This window comes from Rhinoraja longicauda, chromosome 3, assembly GCF_053455715.1.
Source record: "Rhinoraja longicauda isolate Sanriku21f chromosome 3, sRhiLon1.1, whole genome shotgun sequence".
Classification (NCBI taxonomy): Eukaryota; Metazoa; Chordata; class Chondrichthyes; order Rajiformes; family Arhynchobatidae; genus Rhinoraja; species Rhinoraja longicauda.
Genome location: NC_135955.1, coordinates 73,288,904 through 73,311,722, shown reverse-complemented (window position 1 = coordinate 73,311,722; position 22,819 = coordinate 73,288,904). Strand labels below are relative to the sequence as shown.

Sequence of the window (22,819 nt, the reverse complement as noted above, 5' to 3'; positions counted from 1 at the left end):
ACACAAAATACATTTTAACATAAGCATCCATCACAGTGACTCCACATTCCTTGTTGTGATGAAAGGCGTAAAAAAGTTGAATCTTCTTCCCTTCTTTGTTCTCCCATGGTTGGGGGCCTTGAGCCTTCTATTGATGGTAGATCTTGGCTCCCATAGCAGGCGGTCGGGCCCTCCGCATTGGGGTGATCAAGCTCCCACGGGGGGGGGGGAATCTCAGCTCCCCAGTGCTAGGCGATCTGAGCCCGGGTCGGGGCTAATCGAACCTTCTGCGACTTTGGAGCTTCCCGACATCGGCCTCTACCCAAGACTGCGAGCTCCTCAATGGTGAAATCCGCAGGCCGCGATTGGAGAGTCAATCCCAGGCAAGGGAGCGCAGGCTCCGATGGTAGGTCCACGGTTCCGCAGTGGGTCTCAGTCAGTTTCGAGCAAGCCTACCAGCTCCATGATGTTAGGCTAGAGCGACCGGAGGTACGATCCGGGAAACAATCGCATCTCCAGCAAGGTAAGATATTGAGAAAAAGTTTTCCCCCCCCCCCTCCACATAAAACAAACCAGAGAACATTAACACAAACTTTTAAAATACACAAAAAATAACAAAAAAGACAAAAAGGCAGACAGACCATTGGCAAGGCTGCCATCGCTGACGGCAGCGCCACCCAGTGGAATAAAGAGAAGATAAAGTGGTCAAAATACCTTGTAAAGAGTAAATTGTTTTTCTGTTTTAGATTGGAAGTAGAAGCAGTGTCTATTCTCCTGAAAGCAATGTCCGAAAAACTGGATCATATATATATGAGCAATTTATGCCGACAGATGGCACAGATGTGAAGGTACATATATCACCTTTTCAAACTAAAGTAATCCTCAGTATACAAACAATATATTATTTGAGCTTTTCATGTCCAGGAAAATGATGTTTTTCATGAGCAATCCAAGCTCACTGGCAACAGTTCTTAGGCTTTAGTCATAAATAGTTAATCGTTTTTGTTATATTTTTGCAACATTATAAAGTAATTTTAATTTCTATGGCAACTGCCCTCTTTATTTCTGAATGCCTTACCTCAAGGAAAAAAAATTACTCTAAAATATCCATGTCCTCCAGAAATCCTGCCTGACCCACTGAGTTAGTCCAGTACCTTGTATTTTCTTTTAAAGCAGCATTTGCAGTTCCTGTGTTGCATGGAAAATTGATGTTTTTTCCTCTCTTTCAATGAGTCCTTATACTACTGTCTGAGCATCCATCTCACTCATGTTTTTTTTTCTTCAAAATACAATTCTGAAGGTTTATACAGTTGGTCCAGATTATGCTCATGCAGAGGCTCGCAAATCTCCTGCTCTGGATGGCAAGGTTGAGCGTGACAGTGAAGGCAAGGAAGTTCGATATCCTGTCATACTAAACGCCAGAGAGAAGCTAATTGCTTGGAAGGTTTGCCTTGCTTTTAAGGTGAGTGATAGAATTAATAAGTGCACACAGTTAGTTTAATAAAGACAGAACATTGTTTGACTATGATGAAAATAAGTGCTTTGTGCTAGCATTAAACTCTTAAAATACTCTTAATTTTAAAGAAATGATAGCTTAAAGCTGAGACGCAAGTACTTTGAAATTATAGTTTTTTAAGAATCTTCAGATGTCTTCTGCGCAAAATCTGGATATTTAAAACTGATTATTGAAATTTAAATAAGTTATTTGTTTGAGGAAAAAATCAGTTTGGCATTCAAATGTACTTAAATCTTTTGCCAGTGGCAGCTTCTACATTGATTAAATGTAACTTGCAATGTAATGCTGAAATGGGCTGAAAATGTATGTTGGAAGGACATATATTCCCAATGTCAGTGATTCCTAATAACATTCTCACATTTAAATTAATAGTTGTTTTTTAAAATTAAATGTAATATATATATTTTTTCTGTTTCAGTGTTAAGTCTTAATGTGGCAGATCATTGAACTTAATTGCTGAGCAATTTCATTTGTGTTCCTTTTCTGGTCAGTTGACAATTGGAACTTCTGTTTTCAAAATTCTGCCCTCTGTGAAACGTAATTTAAACAGGTTTTAACAGCTTTCCTTGTATATGGAAACAGAATCAGGCCATTTCAGCCCAACTTATCGATGCCAATTTTTAATCCCATTTCCTGTACTTTCATTGCCACTGGTTCAAAATCCTGGAATCGCTACCCAGGATTATGAACCATCCGTGATGAAGAAACAATGTATTTCTAAGTAACTTCTAAGTAATTTCTAAGTAACTTCCTGTGATCTAGGTAGTATCTAACTTGTACCTCAAAGGGCAATTTGTCGGTGTTGTCAGCAAAGCATGCGTCATTTAAATGAATAACAAAGTTTTTACTTCTTCATACTTTGATTTCTTCAAATCTAACCCTTGCAGAGCGAACATGTAGGGTTGTGCAATCTGTGATAAAATTGAGGCACCTTGACTTGATATACAGTTAAAATCCTGATTTTATACAGTTGTTCACAGGGAGCACTTGGATAAAAATGTATGTCTGCAAATGTTATCTTAAAGTACTGTTCTTTCAGTGCTATATGATGCTAGGATAATCTCTATTTGGATTAAATCACAATAGCAAATTTCTTCAAGTGAAATTGGACCAGGTAATTCCTATAACAACCCACATTATCGTACTTTGTTGCATTTCCAGCGTCAGATTGTCGTCGCCGATCAACTGGACTCTGACAACTTCCATTCATTTTCCAGACACGCTTTATTTACTTGTGCATCAGGAACATTGATGTGCGTCAATGAATACCTACAGGTTGTTGTGCTGCACAGCTATCCCAACCTTTGGCATACTGCAGCTTCCACAAGATCATGCACCTAATAAAATCAATCATTACTCATTTTAACCAGTATTAACATAAATTGCTCAAAGCTCCAAACAACAGCCACCGTGAGTTTGTCTCTATAAATAAGAGGTGCAGTGTGCTTTGTTCTTGGTTTATTATTGATTGAGGGGATACTGAACTGATGTGATGTTCTCTAAGGGTAGTGTCACCGCTGACCGCAGTGGGCTCAGTGTTTCCCGAAACTCAACAGAGTATATTAAAAAATATCAGAGAGAGCTTGTTACAGTGCTTAGCTACTGAACAACCCTTTCAATAGGTCCCTCTGTTAGACCACTGCTCAACAACATTGCAAGTTTCAGGATGGGCATGACAGGTGACTTGACGTATTGATTGCAGAAGGGACACAGAAATATCTATCTGTGAAGCCCTAAAAGCAGATTGACCTCATTATTATTACACCTCGTTCCCCTGCTGTTATATGGTACCAATGTTTCTAAGGCACCAAGTAAGTTCATCCTTAATCTTCTGGAATTGGGCCTCCATCAGCAACTGGTTTGGAGCCTACATAACTGACAGACCACAATCGATCAGAATTGATCATAACAATTCCTGCACCCTGATCCTCCACAGTAGTGCCCCTCAAGGATATCTGCTGAGTCCTTTGCTCTACTCCCTGTACATCCACGAGTATATGGCTAAGTACAACACCAACTCAGTCGTTAATTTTGCCAATGATGCAACTGTGTTCAGCTTGATCAACAACAATGATAAGACAAAGTACAGGATAGCAATTAAGAACCTTGTGTTAGGGTGTTAGAACATCAATGTTGCTCGTAATGTCAGCAAAACGAAAGAGATGTTGACCTAAGGAAGTGGGGGATGGGTGAATACAACTCTGCCCTCATCAACGAAGCTGAGGAATCTAACTTGGTCCCTTCACACTGAAGAAGTGATTAAGAAAACTTATTAGTGTGTTTATTTTCTTAGTTGTCTTACAAGATCAGTTTAGTTTATTGTCACGTGGACTGAGGTACAGTGAAAAGCTGTTGTCGCGTGCTAACCAGCCAACGGAAAGACAATGCATGATTTCAATCAAGCCATTCACAGTGTACTTATCAAGCCTCATCCGGTTTAATGCAAAATAAAGCCAGTAAAGTCCAATCAAAGATAGTCCAAGGGTAGATAGTGGTTCAGGACTGCTCTCTAGTTGTGGTCGGATGGTTTAGTTGCTTGATAACAGCTGGGAAGAAACTGTCCCTGAATCTGGAGGTGTGCGCTATCATACTTCTATACCTTTTGCCCAATAGGAGAGGGGAAAGACGGAGTGGTCAGGATGTGACTCGTCCATTTATACCTCATACTGGCCTTAACGAGGCAGCGTGAGGTATAAATGGAGTCAACGGAAGGGAGGTTGGTTTGTGTGACGGTCTGGGCTGCATCCACAATCCGCTGCATTTTCTTGCTGTCTTAAATGAAGATGTTCCGAAACTAAGCTTTCTATGGCGCATCTGTAGAAGTTGGTGAGATTTGTAGGGGACATGCCAAAATTCCTAAGCCTTCAATAGAAGCCATTTACGCTTAAATTAGTTACTGTCATTACATTATGGCCATGTTTAATATTTCTAGTTGTAGCAGCCAGTTTCTCGTCTATCAATTAGCTCCCAAGCTGCCACTAGCATAGACCGGGTGAAATGATAAGCTTAAATGACTCGAGCTAATCAATAACAGAGAACTCCTCAAAGTTTGAAATAGTTAGTCATCTTTATTTGAAGGCGCAATAAACATATTGGCATATCTCTTGTTATCGACTGGTTATTGATTTGCTAGGTAAAATTCCATATCTTACCACAGTCTATGCAATCGATACGAATTGCCAGATATAACTTTGGCAGAATCTGTATTAATCTTCTTGTCAATAAGATCTACAACCGATTACATCTTGACTAATGGAACTTTTTGCGGAGCCTTTGGCTGAACCTCTGTCAGCACCTTCTTGGCTCACACCACCCACACTGCCCGCACTCTAGCTCTGCCCAGCCCCTATGTAAGCATCGCATTAACTCTATAGTGTCCAAACTACAGCAGGATACAAGGTAATAATAATATGCAAAAATAACTAATAAACGCAAAATGGCTCCTACACACCGGCCCCTAATTGTTATAAGTGTATAACGCAACAATTACTAATACAAAAAAAAGGGGAGCCAAAGAAAAAACTCCATACATAATCAAAAGGCATGCATTATACATTGGTATCTAATCTATTACAGTATTTATTCAATCAACAAAATCATCAGTCCATGTTAAGTCAAGTTTCAGCTTCCAGTAGCAGACATATCTTGGTTATTGGTCTTTCCAATATATTGTTCTTAGTCTGCAGCCGAATGGTGCGCACGTGCCCACATGCGTCCGGTATGGTCTCCAGAATTTTGCCCATCAGCCAGAATTTTCAGCCTTCTCTTTTCCAGTTTAAAAAGCGGTCTACTGTTAGTCCTCCGGCTTCATCTGCGGGATTTTCCTTTGTACTAACATATCTCCATTGCGATACATCCGTAACATCCCTCACGAAAGCGATTCTGTTAGCTACAAACGTCTGAAAACATTTGTTTTCGTTGTTGATGTATTTAAGCACTGTTGTGCTATCGGTCCAGAAAACAGATTTGTCTAGCTGAAGCTGTAATTCTTTTTGCAGCATTACATTAACTTTAGCAGCTAAGACTGCAGCTGTAAGCTCCATTCTCGGAATCGTCATCTGTTTTAATGGTGCCACTCTGGCCTTACCCATTACAAATGCAACATGCACCTTCTTACTGTGATTTTCCAGTCTCAGATATGAAACAGTGCCGTAACCACTTTCACTTGCATCTGAGAAGTGGTGTAGCTGTACATTTCTGATTTGACCAAAGCTGGTAGGCTTCTTGGACCGGTCCATCTCAAACTCCGCAGGATACAAGGTAATACTCACGTGCCCACATCCTGGATTTTTACATGGTATGTGAGAATGTACCATCCCTACTGGGTGCTGATGCATGCCTAGATATGGGTTTGATCACTTTCAGCCCTTCTGTCTGTCCTCTGACTACAGACTATGATTTTACACATAAAATTCTGACACAATACAAAGATTTGTTTAACGATAAGCTGGGCAAGCTGCCTGTCAGGTACACAATTACCGTTGACCCTGAGGCAATCCCAGTTTTTCGTCCGGCTCATAAGATTCCCCACGCTATGCGGGATCATGTTCAAAGTGAATTTAACAGAATGGTGTCTCTGGGTGTGCTTACTCCCGTATCTGACCCCTCGGACTGGGTCTCCACAATGGTTGTCGCTGCTAAGAAGAACAGAGCCGAGATACGGATTTGTATCAACCCCAAGGACTTAAACACAGTGATCAAATGACCACGTTATCCCATGCGCACTGTGGATGAGATTGCTGCGCAGATGGCTGAAGTAACTGTATTCACGGTGCTAGATGCCAAGAGTTCATTTTGGCAGATTCCAGTGGAACATAACTCCTCTAAGCTGACAACTTTCAGCACTCCATTCGGACATTATAAATTTCTTCGGATACCTTTTGGTATATGTTCTGCCAGTGAAGTATTTCAACAAGCCATATAGCAATTGTTTGCGGGCTACCCATGCTCCATTGTAGTGGACGATATCATTGCTGGAAAAACGGTCAATGAGCACGATGCCAATCTGTCAAGAGTGTTGAAGCGTGCCGAGGCCATCCATCTCAAGCTAAATCCTCTAAAATGCAAATTCAGAGTGAATGAGGTAAAATACTTAAGCCATATATTTACCAAAGACGGCCTCAAAACTGATCCAGCGAAAACTAGTGCTATCAATGAGCTTCCAGCACCCACAGACGTGCTCAGTTTGCAGAGATTCCTTGGCATGGCCAACTATTTGAGCAAATTCATTCAGGACTTCAGTGAAATTTCAGCCCCATTACACCTAGATCATTGGAAGATTGAGGACTTCATTGACTGGGTACCGTGAGTAGTCACGACTGTTTAGTCGTAATTTTAAGCTAAGAATTTTACAAACTTAAAAGCCTGTGGCAATATTCTGCAGTACTGTGTGATACAAGAAGCTTGTTTATGCTACATGAAGATAAGCAAACCAAATTCGGAGAGTACGATCTTGAAAATAACTATGTTGTGAACTTCTACAAGATAAGGTGTACTCAACTAGCGATTGTTGACCATAGATACTGACATGAAGACCTTCATAACCTTGAAGCTAATGATGTGTTTTGAAGAAATACCCATTCTGTTTTGAATTCTTCTGGTATTTATGGAACATAGCGATAAGCACCAATTCATCAGGGATCTTTCGGCAGGTAAGTATGAAGAAGAACCGCCAGAGGAGGGAGATGCGGAGCAGGAATCAAGAAGATATGAGAAGAGAAGCGTCGAGCTCAGCCAGAAGGGAGCAGCAGCCTACCTGGAAAGATGCCAGAAGGATAGAGACAAGTTGTGGAACCAGGTTATCAAGTTAATTGAAATCCGTAGAGAGAGCACTGGGATTGCACCGGTCTGTGCGTTGAAACAGATGTGTTCAAGTTCAGAATTTCGATTCAGGAGCGACCATGTTCAAGATGGGGCATCCTGTCCGTGATTGGTTCTGTTTACCCTTTGGGATTTCTTGCACCATTTACACTACCAGCCAAGTTAATTTTGCAGGATCTCTGTAAGAAAAAACTTGAATGGGATGAGAGTAAAACGCAAATCTTCTCTCAGCGATGGACAGAGTGGTTAGTAGATCTCGACAAGATCTCGGAGTTCCGAGTGGACCGGTGTATGAAGCCTACAAACTTTGGTCGAATCAAATATGCACAGCTGCATCACTTTTCTGACGCAAGTGAAAGTGGTTATGGGGGTACTGTTTCATATCTAAGACTGGAAAATGATAACAATGAAGTACATGTTGGATTCTTAATGGGAAAGGCCAAAGTGGCACCATTGAAGCAAATGATGATTCCCAGAATGGAGCTTGCAGCCGCAGTCTTAGCTGTTAGAATTGACATATTGCTGTAAAAGGAACTGCAGCTTAAGCTGGAGGAATCTACCTTCTGGACTGATAGCATGACAGTGCTTAAGTACATCAACAATGAAAACAAATGCTTCCTAACATTTGTAGCAAACAGGATCTCTTTTGTAAGGGATTCTACTAATGTATCACAGTGGAAATATGTTACTACCAAGGAAAATCCTGCGGATGAAGCCTTGAGCGGATTAACAGCAGACCGCTTTTTAAGCGGTAAGAGATGGATCAATGGGCCAGAGTTTCTCTAAACCAGACTGAGAATGGCGAAAGCTTAACCTGGAAACTGAAATCTCTGCTAATGATCCGGAGATCAAGCAAGACATTTCAGTGAACGCCATTATCAAGGATCCATTAGATTCAACAAACTATTTAATTACCCATTTCTCATCATGGAATAAGTTGAAGACTGTGGCAGCTTGGTTTCTTAAAGACAATGCTTTTGCAGTGGACTCATAAGAGAAAGGAAACTCAGTCTGCTATGAGTAGTTTTGAAATGGATCCTGGCAAACTGAAAGAAAACGTTGACAAAGAGATGCAAGTCTTTAAAGCATCATACCGAGGACAGTGTTTATGTCCTGATGATCTTTTTAAGGCAGAAAATGCAGTTATCTCTTTCTATCAAAGACAAAGGAAGAGCTATCAACATTAGACACTGGTGAGCATGGTGTTAAAAGAAGTAGTCATTTATACAGGCTTGATCCGATACTAGATAAAGGACTTCTGAGAGATAAAGGTCGTCTGAATAAACTAGCGATGCCTGAAGAGGCTAAGCATCCTATTATTCTCTCGAAGGACTTTCATATTTCAACATTGCTGTTACGACATATTCATGAGCAGATCGGACATGGAGGAAGAAATCACATGCTGTCACAACTTCGTAAGAAATATTGGATTATCAAAGCTAACTCCGCAGCAAGGAAAATCATAACAGACTGTGTTGCATGCCAGACGTTAAAGGTTTTGTGCGTACTATACGACTTCAGACTAAGGACAACATCTTGGGAAGACCGATAACCAAGATATGTCTGCTTCTGGAAGGTGAAGGAGAAGATTGAAGAAGTTTTAATGCCAACATATCGTGCATATTACTTTTGTTTTTTGATATATGTTAAGCTTTTATAACTCCTTTTAATGTCTATTGATAATTGCTTCGTTATATACGTAGAACAATTAGGGGCCGGTGTGTAGGACCCATTTACGCTTAAATGAGTTACTGTCATTATATTATGGCCATGTTTAATATTTCAAGTTTTTTTTTTGCATGCTTGGTGTGATTTGATACGTAATGGGGAGTGTCTACATCTGAGGAGGCTAGCGTAGCCACAGAGATTGGGGGTCAGTTTAGTTTTGGAGGATGGAGATTACAGTTTTTGACCACACGGCAACGACCACACGGTAATAACCACACGGTAATGACCACACAGTAACAACCACACGGTAATAACACGGTAACGACTGTTGTTTGAAGAGGAAGCAGCTGATAAGAACGATAAGCTATGAATTACTCTTTTGATTTGCGCTACTTTAATAAAGACCAATTAATCAAGAAACAGCGTTTGGAAGATTTGTTTTTGTTATCTCAGAGTGTGGTGTGTGCGTAAGCTATATCTCCACCACCTCCCCGAGCAGTAATGGCTATCGAAGTTGGACTTTGAGAAGGTATAGAAACTGTCGATGTTGTGCTTTCTTGGTCGTTGCTTCAATATGGGTGGTCCACGAGAAGTTGTTGGGGATATTAACTCCGAGGAATTTTAAGTTTTCAACCTTCACTACTTCGGCGCCATCAATGCAAATGGTGGTATGTGTACCGCTTCGCTTCCTGAAGTCGATCACTATCTCCTTTGTCTTGCTGACATTGAGAGAAACATTGTTGACTCAGAACCAGTTTCTGAGAATCAGGACACGAGGTTCTCAATCTCATTCCTGTACTCCGTCTCATCTGAATTTCTATCAGTATACTATTGAACTTGCACAAATATGCTACAGAAAGTATTCTGATGGATGCATCTCAGCCTGATACTGTGACACCAGCTATGCTCTTGCCTGCCTAAACCTCCAGAGAGTGGTGAATACAGCCCTATTTGTCTCATTCCTCCATCCAGTCCATCTGCATGGTGTGTTGGATCAGGAAGGCTGGAAGTACTGTCAAAGATGCCTCCCAACCAGGTTGTTCCATTTTTTCTCTTCTATCTTCCAGATGAAGATAGAGGAGCATGAAAGCTTTGATGTCGAGACTTAAGAACAGCTTCCCCACTGCTGTCTGAATATTGTCTCTTTAACACCCCATTCTCGGAAGAGCTGCTACATAATCTGATTCTCAACTCTATCTCCTTTGGTTACTCTGTTATTGTATTTTTTTAATTTGCATTGTTAGGATTTTGCACAGCAATCTTCCATCATTCTGCTGCTTTGCACTTGCAGTTGTATTTATCATTAATGTATTATACTGTTTACTCTGTGAGCTTCATCTGTCATAGGATCGTACAGCATGGAAAATAGCCCCTTCGGCACAACTTGCCCACACCGACCAACATGTCCCATCTACACTAGTTCCACCTGCCTGCGTTTGGCTCATATCCCTCAAAACCTATCCGAAGCATGTACCATCCATTCATCTGAAGAAGGAATTTCATTGCACCCCGTTTTGTATATTACAATTTCAGATTAGTCTGAATCTGAATCTGCCCAAATATATAAAGTATGGAACTGATAAGCAGATGGACAAAATAAGTTAAGCGGCACAATTAGCCGAGCTGTTGCCTCCCGGGTCCTGACCTTGAGTGCTGTCTATGGTAAGAGTGTGTATATTGGCATGATGACCACGTGGGTTTCCCCCAAGTGTTTCAATTTCCGCCTTCATCCTAAAGACATTGGATTGCTCGGTTAAAAAATATATAATAAGTTCTTTATTAGCAGATCATTGGCAGTACAGATGCTGGCTACCGTTACCTCCAGCTCTCAGGATAGTCTCCTAACTAGCAGTGCTAACACCAGGATAACGCAGTACAAAACCCGGCCTGGATTATGGACCGGATGCACAACAGTAAAACCAGACATGGATCTACATCCTCCTTCTTAAGCATAACCCCCCAAACTAGATAAGAGCATATAAAGCCACTACAATATGAAAAAAAACTACAGCCTACCGACATCCTAATATAAGGGATGAAAACAGCAACTACGACAAACGTTAAGCAGAGGAGGATACAAATTGAGTAAGATAAATGTAAGGGAACAGTAAGGACTGTAATTAATCAGAGTCCATAATAAGTGTTTAGCCACAGTCTTGGTACTTGGGATTGGGCTTACAGACCCGTCCTGCACGAGTACGATACAGGCCCTCCGCTGTACCTGTTGTAGGTGACAGCACCATAGGTGGTGGTTCAAACGGCACTGGTCTCGCAACAGCCTTTTGCACAGGAGACAGCACCGGTGACGTCACGGGTGATTATATAGGCGATTTTATGGGTGTTTCCATCACCGGCACTAGCGACTTCTTTGTTGGTGTAAAGACCAGCTTGCGGTCTGCCGGCGCCTGGCCTCCATCGGTCTGTAACCTGCCATCTGTGACCTCCTTGTAGCCATGAGGATGCTGCTGAGATGGCACCGGCTCATTCACCGGTAGAAGGTGTTTTCTGTTCCGCCGGTAGGTTCCTCCTTCTGATTGGACAAGATATGACTGTGGCTCCTGGCAGGTCCCACTAACTACGCCCAGACGATCATGACCCTTCTGGGACCGTCTCGGCATGAGATATGACATTGCATGCCGCACCTGTGTCTATCTTCACAACAACAGGCACATTGTTTATCTTTAATGTGACCATGGGATCTTTGTGTTTAATTAACTGGTCCAGGACAGAGTGTGTATTAAGGCAAACTCCATCCACTGAAGGCATACTCTCTGGAAAGTTTACAGTATCACCATCAGATAAGTCGTTTGAAGGCTCCAGGTGTATCAAATGTACAGCTTGTTTTGTCTCAATCGTATTGGAACTTCTGCAGCATTTCCAGAAATGATTTCTTCGTTTGCAACCATGACAAATCTGTCCAAAAGACGTTTGGCTATATGAGAGTAACCACAATTAGTGCAATCGTTAACAAATCTTATGCCAGACCTGCCAGGCTGGGCTTGTGTCACTTTGAACGGTCGACGTTCCTTTCTGATATACGGTCCTGTTGAGTCAATGCGGAAAACAGGCTGAGGCACGGCACTCAAAGTTTTTGCGTGGACATCTGTCAATTCATGAACCCGACAGGTGCTGATTGCTTTAGCTAGAGTCAGATCGCAATCACGCAGAAGGTCCCTTCTCAATTTGTCATTAGTGATACCACACACCAGCCTGTCTCTAGTGAGTTCATCACAGAGGTCACCAAATCTGTAACTCGACGCGGAGTGTTTCAAAGAGTTTATATATACTTCAACTGGCTCACCTGGTTTCTGGGCATATGCAAAGAATTTGTGCCGTTCCATGATAAGGTTAGTCTGTGGATCACACAGCTACCAAAATTGATTCTTAAGGCACACAGGGTCATGAATCGTCTCGGCAGGTGTGATAACTACACCAGCCGCATCCAGCACAGTCTCAGCATAAACAAACAGTTTTGCCCGACGGATTGCTTCCAAACCTGCTAGATTGAGGAGAATTGATGCTTGTACGCGAGGAATCTTGTCGTGGTGTGCAGCAGCCATGAATACATCATAATCCTCCTCGAAGGTGCGCCAACGTTCACCAATGTTGCCATCGAAGACAAGTGGATGAGGCTTCCAAAAAGATTCAGCCATGGTTAGAGACGTCAAAAGTCTTGAGGAAACAAATGGTGGTGACTCAAAAAGCTAAATTACGGCCACTTCTGACACCATGTTTGTGAGTGGGTACATTCAGAGGTACTCCGGTGTACATAAGTTTATTAGCAGATCATTGGCAGTACAGATGCTGGCTACCGTTACCTCCAGCTCTCAGGATAGTCTCCTAATTAGCAGTGCTAACACCAGGATAACGTAGTCCAAAACCCAACCTGGACTATGGACCGGATGCACAACAGTAAAACCAGACATGGATTTACAGTGATAAACACAATTTAAACAAAATATATCAGAAGGAAACAACAGATAACAAATCATCAGCAAGATTTTTAATGAATGAATGGCTGATCTATCTCTCCCTCCTAACCCAATTCTCCTGCCTTCGCCCCAAAACTGGTATAAAACTGATAAACTGGTTAAAAATGTCCAGGCATAGAATATAAATTATGCAAGAACTGTATTAACACGAGTATACCATAGCTAGAATATATCTGCTCAAGACACTACTGGAAAAGTAAAATTGCACTGATAAAAGTTCAAAGAAGATATACAAGTTTATTACAAGTTAGATAGAATTCGTAATGATAGCGGAGTCAAGAGGGTATGGGGAGAGAGCAGGAACGGGGTACTGATTGTGGATGATCAGTCATGATCACATTGAATGGCGGTGCTGGCTCAAAGGTCCGAATGGCCTACTCCTGCACCTATTGTCTCTTGTTATTGCTGGGGTTGGATATTTGAACTTATGTGAGGAATTTACTATTATGCGGTTGTTTTCTTTGGAACAAAGGTGAATGGACAGACTTAATTGAAAGGCTTAGACAGGGCATAATAGAAGGGCACGTTTCCCATGGCAGAGAGCTTGGTAATTAAGTTAACAGGTTATCGGTCTGAAGAAGGGTCTCGACCCGAAACGTCACCCATTCCTTCTCTCCTGAGATGCTGCCTGACCTGCTGAGTTACTCCAGCATTTTGTGAATAAATACCTTCTATTTGTACCAACATCTGCAGTTATTTTCTTACACTAAGTTAAGAGGTAAAATTATTTGTTATGGGCGGCACGGTAGCACAGCGGTAGAGTTGCTGCTTTACAGCGAATGCAGCGCCGGAGACTCATGTTCGATCCTGACTACGGGTGCTGCACTGTAAGGAGTTTGTACGTTCTCCCCGTGACCTGCGTGGGTTTTCTCCGAGATCTTCGGTTTCCTCCCACACTCCAAAGACGTACAGGTATGTAGGTTAATTGGCTGGGTAAATGTTAAAAATTGTCCCTAGTGGGTGTAGGATAGTGTTAATGTACGGGGATCGCTGGGCGGCACGGACTTGGTGGGCCGAAAAGGCCTGTTTCCGGCTGTATATATATGATATGATATGATATGATATGATCTTTCACTGAGAAAATAGTGATACTCTAGAACTCTGTCACAAAGAATACTGCATGCAGAAACTCTCATCACATTAAGCAGATACCTGGATAACAATTTGAAGAGCCACAACATGTAAGGTGAAGGAGTAAACTGGGAAGTGGGAGTAAAGTCAATAGTTCGTGTTATTTTGGTAGTCACTGGGATGAGGGGCTGAATAGGTTCTGCTGTAAAATTCTGCTCTGATGATCTTTTCTTTTTATAGCAAACAGTTTGTGGCTTTGATCTCCTAAGAGCCAACGGTCAATCCTATGTCTGTGATGTTAATGGCTTCAGCTTTGTGAAGAATTCGATGAAGTATTATGATGATTGTGCAAAGATTTTAGGGTAAGATTTTTACTTGTTACTTTTCCATAATTGTATTTATTTCATTATAGAGCAGTATTGGAGACTCTTGAACAGGATTTATTTGATTGTATGAATTCCCATAGGACTTCTCTAGATCCTTTGTAGTCAGCAAAGTATCATTTACCAAAACATTGCCTCTTGTCCTTTAGCTATTTACTGGTTAATGTGATTGCTAAGTGACCCAGCATCCCTTTAGTTCCATGTTTCTATTTTATAAGTGAGTTCAAATATAACCTTAAACCAATTATTTTTTTAAGAATATGTGTACACTTTGTACCCAGAATTGCCAACTGCACCTAAAGCAGAAACTTAGCCTCTAATGTGTCTGCAATCCATGATTTAATGTTTAAATTTTATTTTGATTAAGCCAAGCTACAATAAAAGATAAAAATTAAAATCATTTTACTCGTGATTTATTTTTACTCACAAATTCTGTTGATTATTTTACAGAAACCTCATCATGCGAGAGTTAGCTCCACAATTTAATATTCCATGGTCTATTCCTACCGAAGCAGAGGACATCCCTATTGTACCCACTACATCTGGCACCATGTGAGGCTGCTGCGGATTAGTATTATATGTGGCATGAATGCAATCAAATTTGGATTGAATGGATGTTTTTTCTCAATAAGTAATTTTTCTTGAAGCTTTTTACAAGCTTTCAAAACTTGCTTTAATTTGCAGGAAATCAGGCTTATCTGTTTTATGATTGTTGTTTAGGATGGAGCTTCGTTGTGTGATTGCAGTCATAAGGCATGGGGATCGAACACCGAAACAGAAAATGAAAATGGAAGTGCGGCACCCGAGGTGAAATGTGGCTTCATTTGTACTTGATGGTTGGCTTTATTCATGTTCATATTTTTATTGCTAATTTTGAAGTTTTAAAGTCATCATATTTTGCTTAATTTAATTTTGTTTCGGAATTTCCAAATGCATTGGAAGGTACAGTATACAAAATGTATCACATTTAAAAAGAGTTCATTTCATGAACTACATTTGAAAATGTGCATGGGTCATCTTCCTGATTCTGTCTGAGCTGCTGAGTATTGTAAACATTTCACATTGCAATGTGAGCAGCAGTTTGCTTTGTTATCTTTTCTTCAAAGGTCTTTTATAGTCACATGTACCAATTAAGGTACAGTGATATGCGAATTACCATACAGCCATACGAAAAAAACAACAAGACACCACAAATGCATAAAAGTTAACATAAACATCCACCACTGTGGATTCCGCACATTCCTCACTGATGGAAGGCAAAAAAATCCAATCTGCTTCTTTTTTATTTCTCCCACGGTCAGGACTGTCGAACCATCCGTCGGGGCAATCAAAGCTCCCGCATCCGGGCGATCAAAACTCCCACGTCAGCAGTGCTCCATCAGGATTAAGAATGATTTGCTTTTCACTCCACTTCTTTGGTTCGGAACTGACTTTCGAGTCTAGTGTGGTAGAGATGTTGCACTTCTTTGAGGGGGTTCTTGTTCTTTGCTTCTCTCCAGCTGGCAGTAATGGATATCAAAGTAGAGTTTCTGTTTTGGGAGTCAGGCATGCAAATAATGTCACCTGTCCAACAGAACTAACCATGTAGGCCTAAGAGGAGATGTCAAATTTCTCGTGTCCAGTAAATGGACTTTGATAGCTTTACAGAGACTGTGTTGGTCGTATCTCCAGTGTTTTGAGATGCTTTCCATCTTTTTACTAAAACTCTCGTTTGTTTGTTTGTTCCTGAACTACAGCCAAAACGGTACACGATAGCGCACAATTTTAGGCCCACCTTACTCACCGTCGTCCCTTTGGTGCTAATGGAAGAAGTTTAATTGAAATCGGTGTTATATTTTTAAAGTTATTCACATTTTAAAGTTTAATCTATCTCCTAGGGAGGAGGATGGGGGGAGGAGGATGGGGGGAGGAGGGAGGATAAGGGGGGTTGAGGGGAGGGGGGGAGGGAGGAGGGGGGGGAGGGAGGAGGGGAGGGGGGAGGTGAGGAAGGGTGCTGAACCAATGCAGGAGGGAGGATAAAGGGGGTTGAGGGGAGGGGAGGGTGCTGCACCAATGCAGGAGAGGTTTGGGCCCAACGGGTCCACTTGGTCTAGTAAAAGTCTAACTAAAAGTCTCTGGTATACAGGAGGTTAGGGATAACTGCTGACGAATAGACAATGAGCTTCGTGCCAGATTTTAAGCCTTGATCTTCAAACACAAATCTGAGAGAGGACCTCAGTTTTTTGAATAGGAAAATAACTGCAGATGCTGGTACAAATCGAAGGTATCACAAAATGCTGGAGTAACTCAGTGGGTCAGTGGGTCAGGCGGCATCTCTGGAGAGAAAGAATGGGTGACGTTTTGGGTCGAGACTATCGTGTTTCGGGTCGAGACTATCGCGCTATCTTGTGACGGGGACACAAAAATAAGGCACCATCAAACATGCATGATCAAACAAACCGAGAGTTTTAATACTAGCAAAGCGGGCCCGTTGGGCCCGTCCCCACACCCCCCATTCTCTCCTCCCCCAGCCCCACTCTTACTCTCCAAGTGTGCCCGTTGGGCCCGTCCTCCTGATCTGTGTATGTCAAGTGACTTGCAATAACAAAAAAGACTACTTTAAAACAATCAGCACTCTCCAAGTGTGCCTGTTGGGCCCGTGTTCCTGATCTGTGTATGTCAAGTGACTTGCAATAACAAAAAAAAACACTTTAAAACAAGCAGTGATCTGGAAACTTTTTGAAACAATGTAGCCGTTTTTTGAAACAATGTAGCCGTTTTTTGAAACAATGTAGCCGTCACAAGCTGCACAAGCTGAAGGCTCAAGCTGAAGGCTAAATCTGCACCGCAGCGCCCCCCTGAAAAGGGGGGTGGGGGCAGCGCTTTAAAACCTCTGTAACTTAAAAAACACGCGACCAAAGCAAATGAAAATATCACGGCCGGTCGTTTGGGAGGTTGGCGATTAAGGCGGTGCGAAAACCGTCACGCTACTGTTCACCGGTTTTCCGCAATCGCTGTTACGCGCGAACATATCAAATAATTCAGGTCAAACCCAAAAAATATATATATACAAGATCTGAGTTTTAATAGATAGAAGATAGATAGATAGATAGAAGATAGAAGATATATATAGATGTGAAAAGATGTCTGAAGAAGAGTCTCGACCCGAATCGTCACCCATTCCTTCTCTCCAGAGATGCTGCCTGACCCGCTGAGTTACTCCAGCATTTTGTGATACCTTCAGTTTTTTGAATGTTGAGTGTGAAATCCATCTTTTCACATGATATAGACACAAAATGCTGAAGTAACTCAGTGGGTAGCAGCACTGGCTGTGTAGGGCTTTCCCAGCAGTCCAGTCTTAACCACATGGCACTGATGGTCTATGGTTTGTCCCAGTGGCTGTCTTCCTCAAACCTGTGACAGGAACACAGCTATCAGGGAGGCGCTCCACATTGTGTCCCTTCACTCTCTTCCTTCTTCTTTCTTCCTCTTTCTTCACTTTCTCTCCTGCTTCTTCTCTCATCTTTTCCCCTCTGGGTAGAATGCATGGGTTTTATAGGGAACTAGCTGCTGTGGACCCGTTGGGTCCAAACCTCTCCTGCATTGGTCCAGCATCCTCCCCGCCCCCATTCCCCCTTCCCCTCCCCCCTTCCCCTCCCCCCCCACTCACCCACTCATCCCCCTCAACCCCCCCTTATCCCCCCTCCTCCCCTCACCCCCCCGCACCCACTCATCCACTCCATCCCCCCCTCAACCTCACTCAAAACTCCTGCATTGGTCTAGCACCCTTCCCTCACCCACCCCCCCCCACCACTCCATCCCCCCTCAACCCCCCTTATCCCCCCTCACTCACCATCCCCCCTCCTCCTCCCCACCCACTCACCCACTCTACTCCCCCTCAACTCCCCTTAAAACTCCCTCTGGGCCAGGGGCGGGCGAGGGGGGAGAGGGAGCCATTCACCCCGGCCCCGGGCGGCCATCGCGGCGGCCAGCAGCAGGAGAGAGGACGCAAGGCGCTGCCGCATGTTAGTCCTGCCAGCGGCCATCTTGCTTGAGCTTCTCTCTGCCGGGTTACAGTTTGCTAAGAAGTACTTAAAAGAGCAACCACAGTTCTGGAACAAGGTCTTGTGGACAGATGAGACAAAGATTAACTTATACCAGAGTGATGGCAAGAGCAAAGTATGGAGAAGGAACTGCCCAAGATCCAAAGCATATCACCTCATCTGTGAAACACGGTGATGGGGGTGTTATAGCCTGGGCATGTATGGCTGCTGAAGGTACTGGCTCACTTATCTTCATTGATGATACAACTGCTGATGGTAGTAGCATAATTAATTCTGAAGTGTATAGACACATCCTATCTGCTCAAGTTCAAACAAATGCCTCAAAACTCATTGGCCGGCAGTTCATTCTACAACAAAACCATGATCCCAAACTAAAGCAACAAAGGAATTTTTTGAAGCTTAAAAGAGGTCAATTGAATGGCCAAGTCAATCTCCCGATCTGAACCCAATTGAGCATGCCTTTTATATGCTGAAAAGAAAACTGAAGGGGATTAGCCCCCAAAACAAGCATACGCTTCAATACAGGCCTGGTAGAGAATACACCCAGCAACTGGTGATGTCCATGAATTACAGACTCCAAGCAGTCATTGCATGCAAAGGATATGCATGACTACTTTCATTTACATGACATTGCTGTGTCCCAAACATTATGGTGCTCTGAAATGGGGGGACTATGTATAAACACTGCTGTAATTTCTGCATGGTGAAACCAAAATGTATAAAAATGGCCTTTATTAAAATCTGACAATGTGCACTTTAACCACATGTGATTTTTCTATTACAAATCTCAAATTGTGGATTTAAGAGGCAAAAAAATAAATGATGGGTCTTTGTCCCAAACATTATGGAGGGCACTGTACTTCCGAACCTGCTGAGTGTTTTCTATTTCTACTATTGGTGAAACACTTCCACCTTTTAAAAGGCTCTCATTGTTCAATTACTGTTTTACTTGCAAAGCTTTGGTTCCAGTTTACCGAGGCCAGATCTGTTTTAATTCCATTAAAATTACTTGTACAATTGACTTTCTACTTTGAGAAAATGGAAAAAAACACATTCTGGAGAATTCTAAATCTTTTCTTATGATTGCCAATTCATGCATGACTCCCATTAATACTTGCTCATGGAACAAATTTCTGCATAGCTATCCACCTTTTTGGACCAAAAATCAGAGGAGAAACTGATAAGTTTCATGTTTAGAATTTTCCCTGGTGTCTCTGTGTGGAAGATATAAGCCCAGAAATTGTCCTGCATTTTATGCACCGGTTGCATATAAAAAAGTTCTGCACAAACTTTGAAATATTTTCAACTGTATAGCAGAGGTGTAACTCCCCAGCAACCTACCACCAGGGCCTCCAGTTTGCTTTCAGCTCTGTGGTAGTTGTGAGTTTGGTCAACAACTGGTGTCTGAAGACACAAATTGGCTTCTAATGCTTTTTGATGGGAGATTTAAGTCACATTAATGATCCTCTTAAAGAATGCTGACTTTCTTTGGTGACATCTGATGTGGCAATAGGACAACATTTTCCATTTCCCCCATTAGATGCAGGTGAAATCCAGTTTTAGCTGTGGCATGTCACTTGGTTGATACCTTTTTTTAAAAAGTAAATATGTGGCTTGCTCTTTTACTGTATTGTTTCTCCTCTTTTCTCATTCCTGTTAGATTTTTTGAACTCTTTGAAAAATATAATGGATACAAAGCAGGAAAAATAAAGCTCAAGAAGCCAAAGCAGTTACAGGTAACTTTTTCTTCTTAAATTTCTAGTATAATATAAAGTACTAGACCAAGTGGACCCGTTGGGCCCAAACCTCTCCTGCATTGGTGCAGCACCCCCTCCCCTCCCCCCCCCATCCCACCTCCACCCTCCCACCTCCACCCTCCCACCTCCACCCCCCCTCCCTCCCCTTCCCCTCTCCCTCCCTCACTCCCTCCCCCCCCCCTGCACTCCCTTTAAACTTTAAAATGTGAATAACTTAAACAATATAACACCGATTTCGATGAAACTTCTTCCATTAGCACCAAAGGGATGACGGTGAGTAAGGTGGGCCTAAAAGTGTCGCACTATCGTATACCGTTTTGGCTGTAGTTCAGGAACAAACAAACAAACAAGAGTTTTAGTATATAGATACACTTCAGTCATCCTCATTAGGTAAAGAAGCAAGCACATAAAATAATAATCTTGCTTTGGTCTTCCATAAATGTTAAAAGAATAGCATTCTGGCATTAGAGTGAAGAAGCAGCCATGTAGAGTAATAATCGTTAGTTCTGCTTTTCTCCCATTTGAAGTCTATTTCCAGTTTGATTTCTTTTTGGCTCCACTGTACATGTTTATTCCAGATTTTAAGTGAACTGAGATATAAAAACCTATTTTGTATTGCACAAATTAAGAACAGGAATAGTCCATTCGACTCTTCAAACATCTCCACTGTTCAATAAGATCATAAGATAAAGAGTAAAAAAAGAGGCAAGAGTGGACATAGGGCCGCTGGAGAATGATGCAGGAGAAGTGATAACGGGAAACCAAGAAATGGCAGAGGAATTAAACAACTTTTTTGCATCAGTCTTCACAGTGGAAGACACCAGCAGTGTGCCTGCAATCCTAGAGAGTCAGGGGGTGGATGTTAGTGGAGTGGCAATTACTATGGAGAAGGTGCTAGGGAAATTGAAAGGTCTGAAGGTGCATAAGTAACCTGGACCAGATGGACTGCACCCCAGGGTTCTGAAGGAGGTGCCCTCAGAGATTGTGGAGGCATTAGTTGTGATATTTCAAGAATCACTAGAGTTAGGAGTGGTCCCTGAAGATTGGAAAATTGCGAATATCACCCAGCTATACAAGAAGGGAGCAAAGCAGAAGACTGGAAACTCGGCCGGTTAGCCTGACTGGTGGTTGGTAAGATTTTAGAGTCAATTATAAAGGATGATAGGCCAAAGTCAGCAAGGTTTTATGAAGGGAAAATCCTGCTTGACGAATCTGCTGGAGTTCTTTGAGGAAGTTAATAGCAGGACGGACAGGAGCATTGTAAGGAGATAGGAGTGTTTGACAGCACTCATTGGAGTTTAGAAGGTTGAGGGGGACCTCATTGAAACTTACAGAATAATGAAAGGCATAGATAAAGTGGATGTGGAAAGGATGTTTCCACTGATGGGAGAGTCTCGGGCCAGAGTTCATAGCCTCATAATTAAAGGGGCGCTCTTTTAGAAAGGAGGTGAGGAGGAACTTCTTTAGTCAGAGGGTGGTTAATGTGTGGAACTCATTGCCACAGCGGGCTGTGGAGGCCAAGTCAGTGGATATTTTTAAGGCAGAGATAGAGAAATTCTTGATTAGAACGGGTTTCAAGGGCAGGAAAATGGGATCAGGTGATAATCAGCCATGATTAAATGGCAGAGTAGACTCGATGGGCCGAATGGCCTATTTCTACTCTTATAAATTATGAACATGAACTCTTGAGGCACAAAGAACTGTAGATGCTGAAATCCTGAGTAAAAGGCAAAGTGGACTTTGCCGTACTGCTAACCCCCTTAATTGTTTAACATTGTCTTATCAATCTTTAATTATTCTTACAGGTATTCAGTTGCTACCCTTTGAGGAAGGGGGTTTCAAAGACTCTCATGACTTCTTTGCCTGAAATGTGCAATAGCTTTTACTCAATGACTGCTAGTTCTAGAATTATGTAGGAAAGAACTGCAGATGCTGGTTTACATCGAAGGTAGATACAAAATACTGTAGTGACTCAGCGGGACAGGCAGCATCTCTAGGGAGAAGGAATGGGTGATGTTTTGGGTCTATCATATTACATTATTATTGGATTAATGTTGTACAAAGGATAAATAATGTTTAACAAGTTATCTGGGATAATGTGAGAGGAAACTGGCGCACCGCAGAAAACCCATGGGGTCACAGGTAGAATGTATAAACTCCACAGAGACAGCACCCGTGGTTAGGATCAAACACTGGTCGCTGGAGCTGTAAGGCAGCATCTCGACCGCTGCACCATTCTGTTCTCATTGTCAAGGTGATCCAGAACTGAATGTGGTGGTTGTGGTCATGATTTTGCCAATTTTGTGCCATTTAGACTACAAATACTTGAGTGCCTTATGACACCCCAGTTTGATTCTTGTGTTTGTATATTTACATGCATAAACTGTAATGAATCTGAACAAATATTCTAAAACAAATTTCCTATAATTTTTCAGGAAGTCTTGGATATTGCGAGGCATCTTTTGGCAGAATTGGGACAGAATAATGATTCAGAAATAGAAGAAAGTAAAGCGAAACTTGGACAACTTAAAACAGTGCTTGAGATGTAAGTACCAGAGAAATTATATTCCACAATAAATGATAATGCTCT

The 22,819-nt window shown here is 42.1% G+C and overlaps 1 protein-coding gene across 14 annotated transcripts in view; it reads left to right on the top strand.

Moving 5' to 3' along the window:
• Positions 1 to 22,819, top strand: part of ppip5k2 (diphosphoinositol pentakisphosphate kinase 2) — a 113,708-nt gene that overhangs the window by 16,767 nt on the left and 74,122 nt on the right. For all 14 annotated transcript variants that reach the window (XM_078396407.1, XM_078396412.1, XM_078396421.1 and 11 more), the window contains 7 exons: positions 726 to 827; positions 1,280 to 1,441; positions 14,287 to 14,408; positions 14,880 to 14,981; positions 15,150 to 15,236; positions 20,133 to 20,208; positions 22,665 to 22,774. In XM_078396407.1, coding sequence (XP_078252533.1) covers positions 726 to 827; positions 1,280 to 1,441; positions 14,287 to 14,408; positions 14,880 to 14,981; positions 15,150 to 15,236; positions 20,133 to 20,208; positions 22,665 to 22,774 — 761 coding nt within the window. The remainder of the gene's footprint in view (positions 1 to 725; positions 828 to 1,279; positions 1,442 to 14,286; positions 14,409 to 14,879; positions 14,982 to 15,149; positions 15,237 to 20,132; positions 20,209 to 22,664; positions 22,775 to 22,819) is intronic.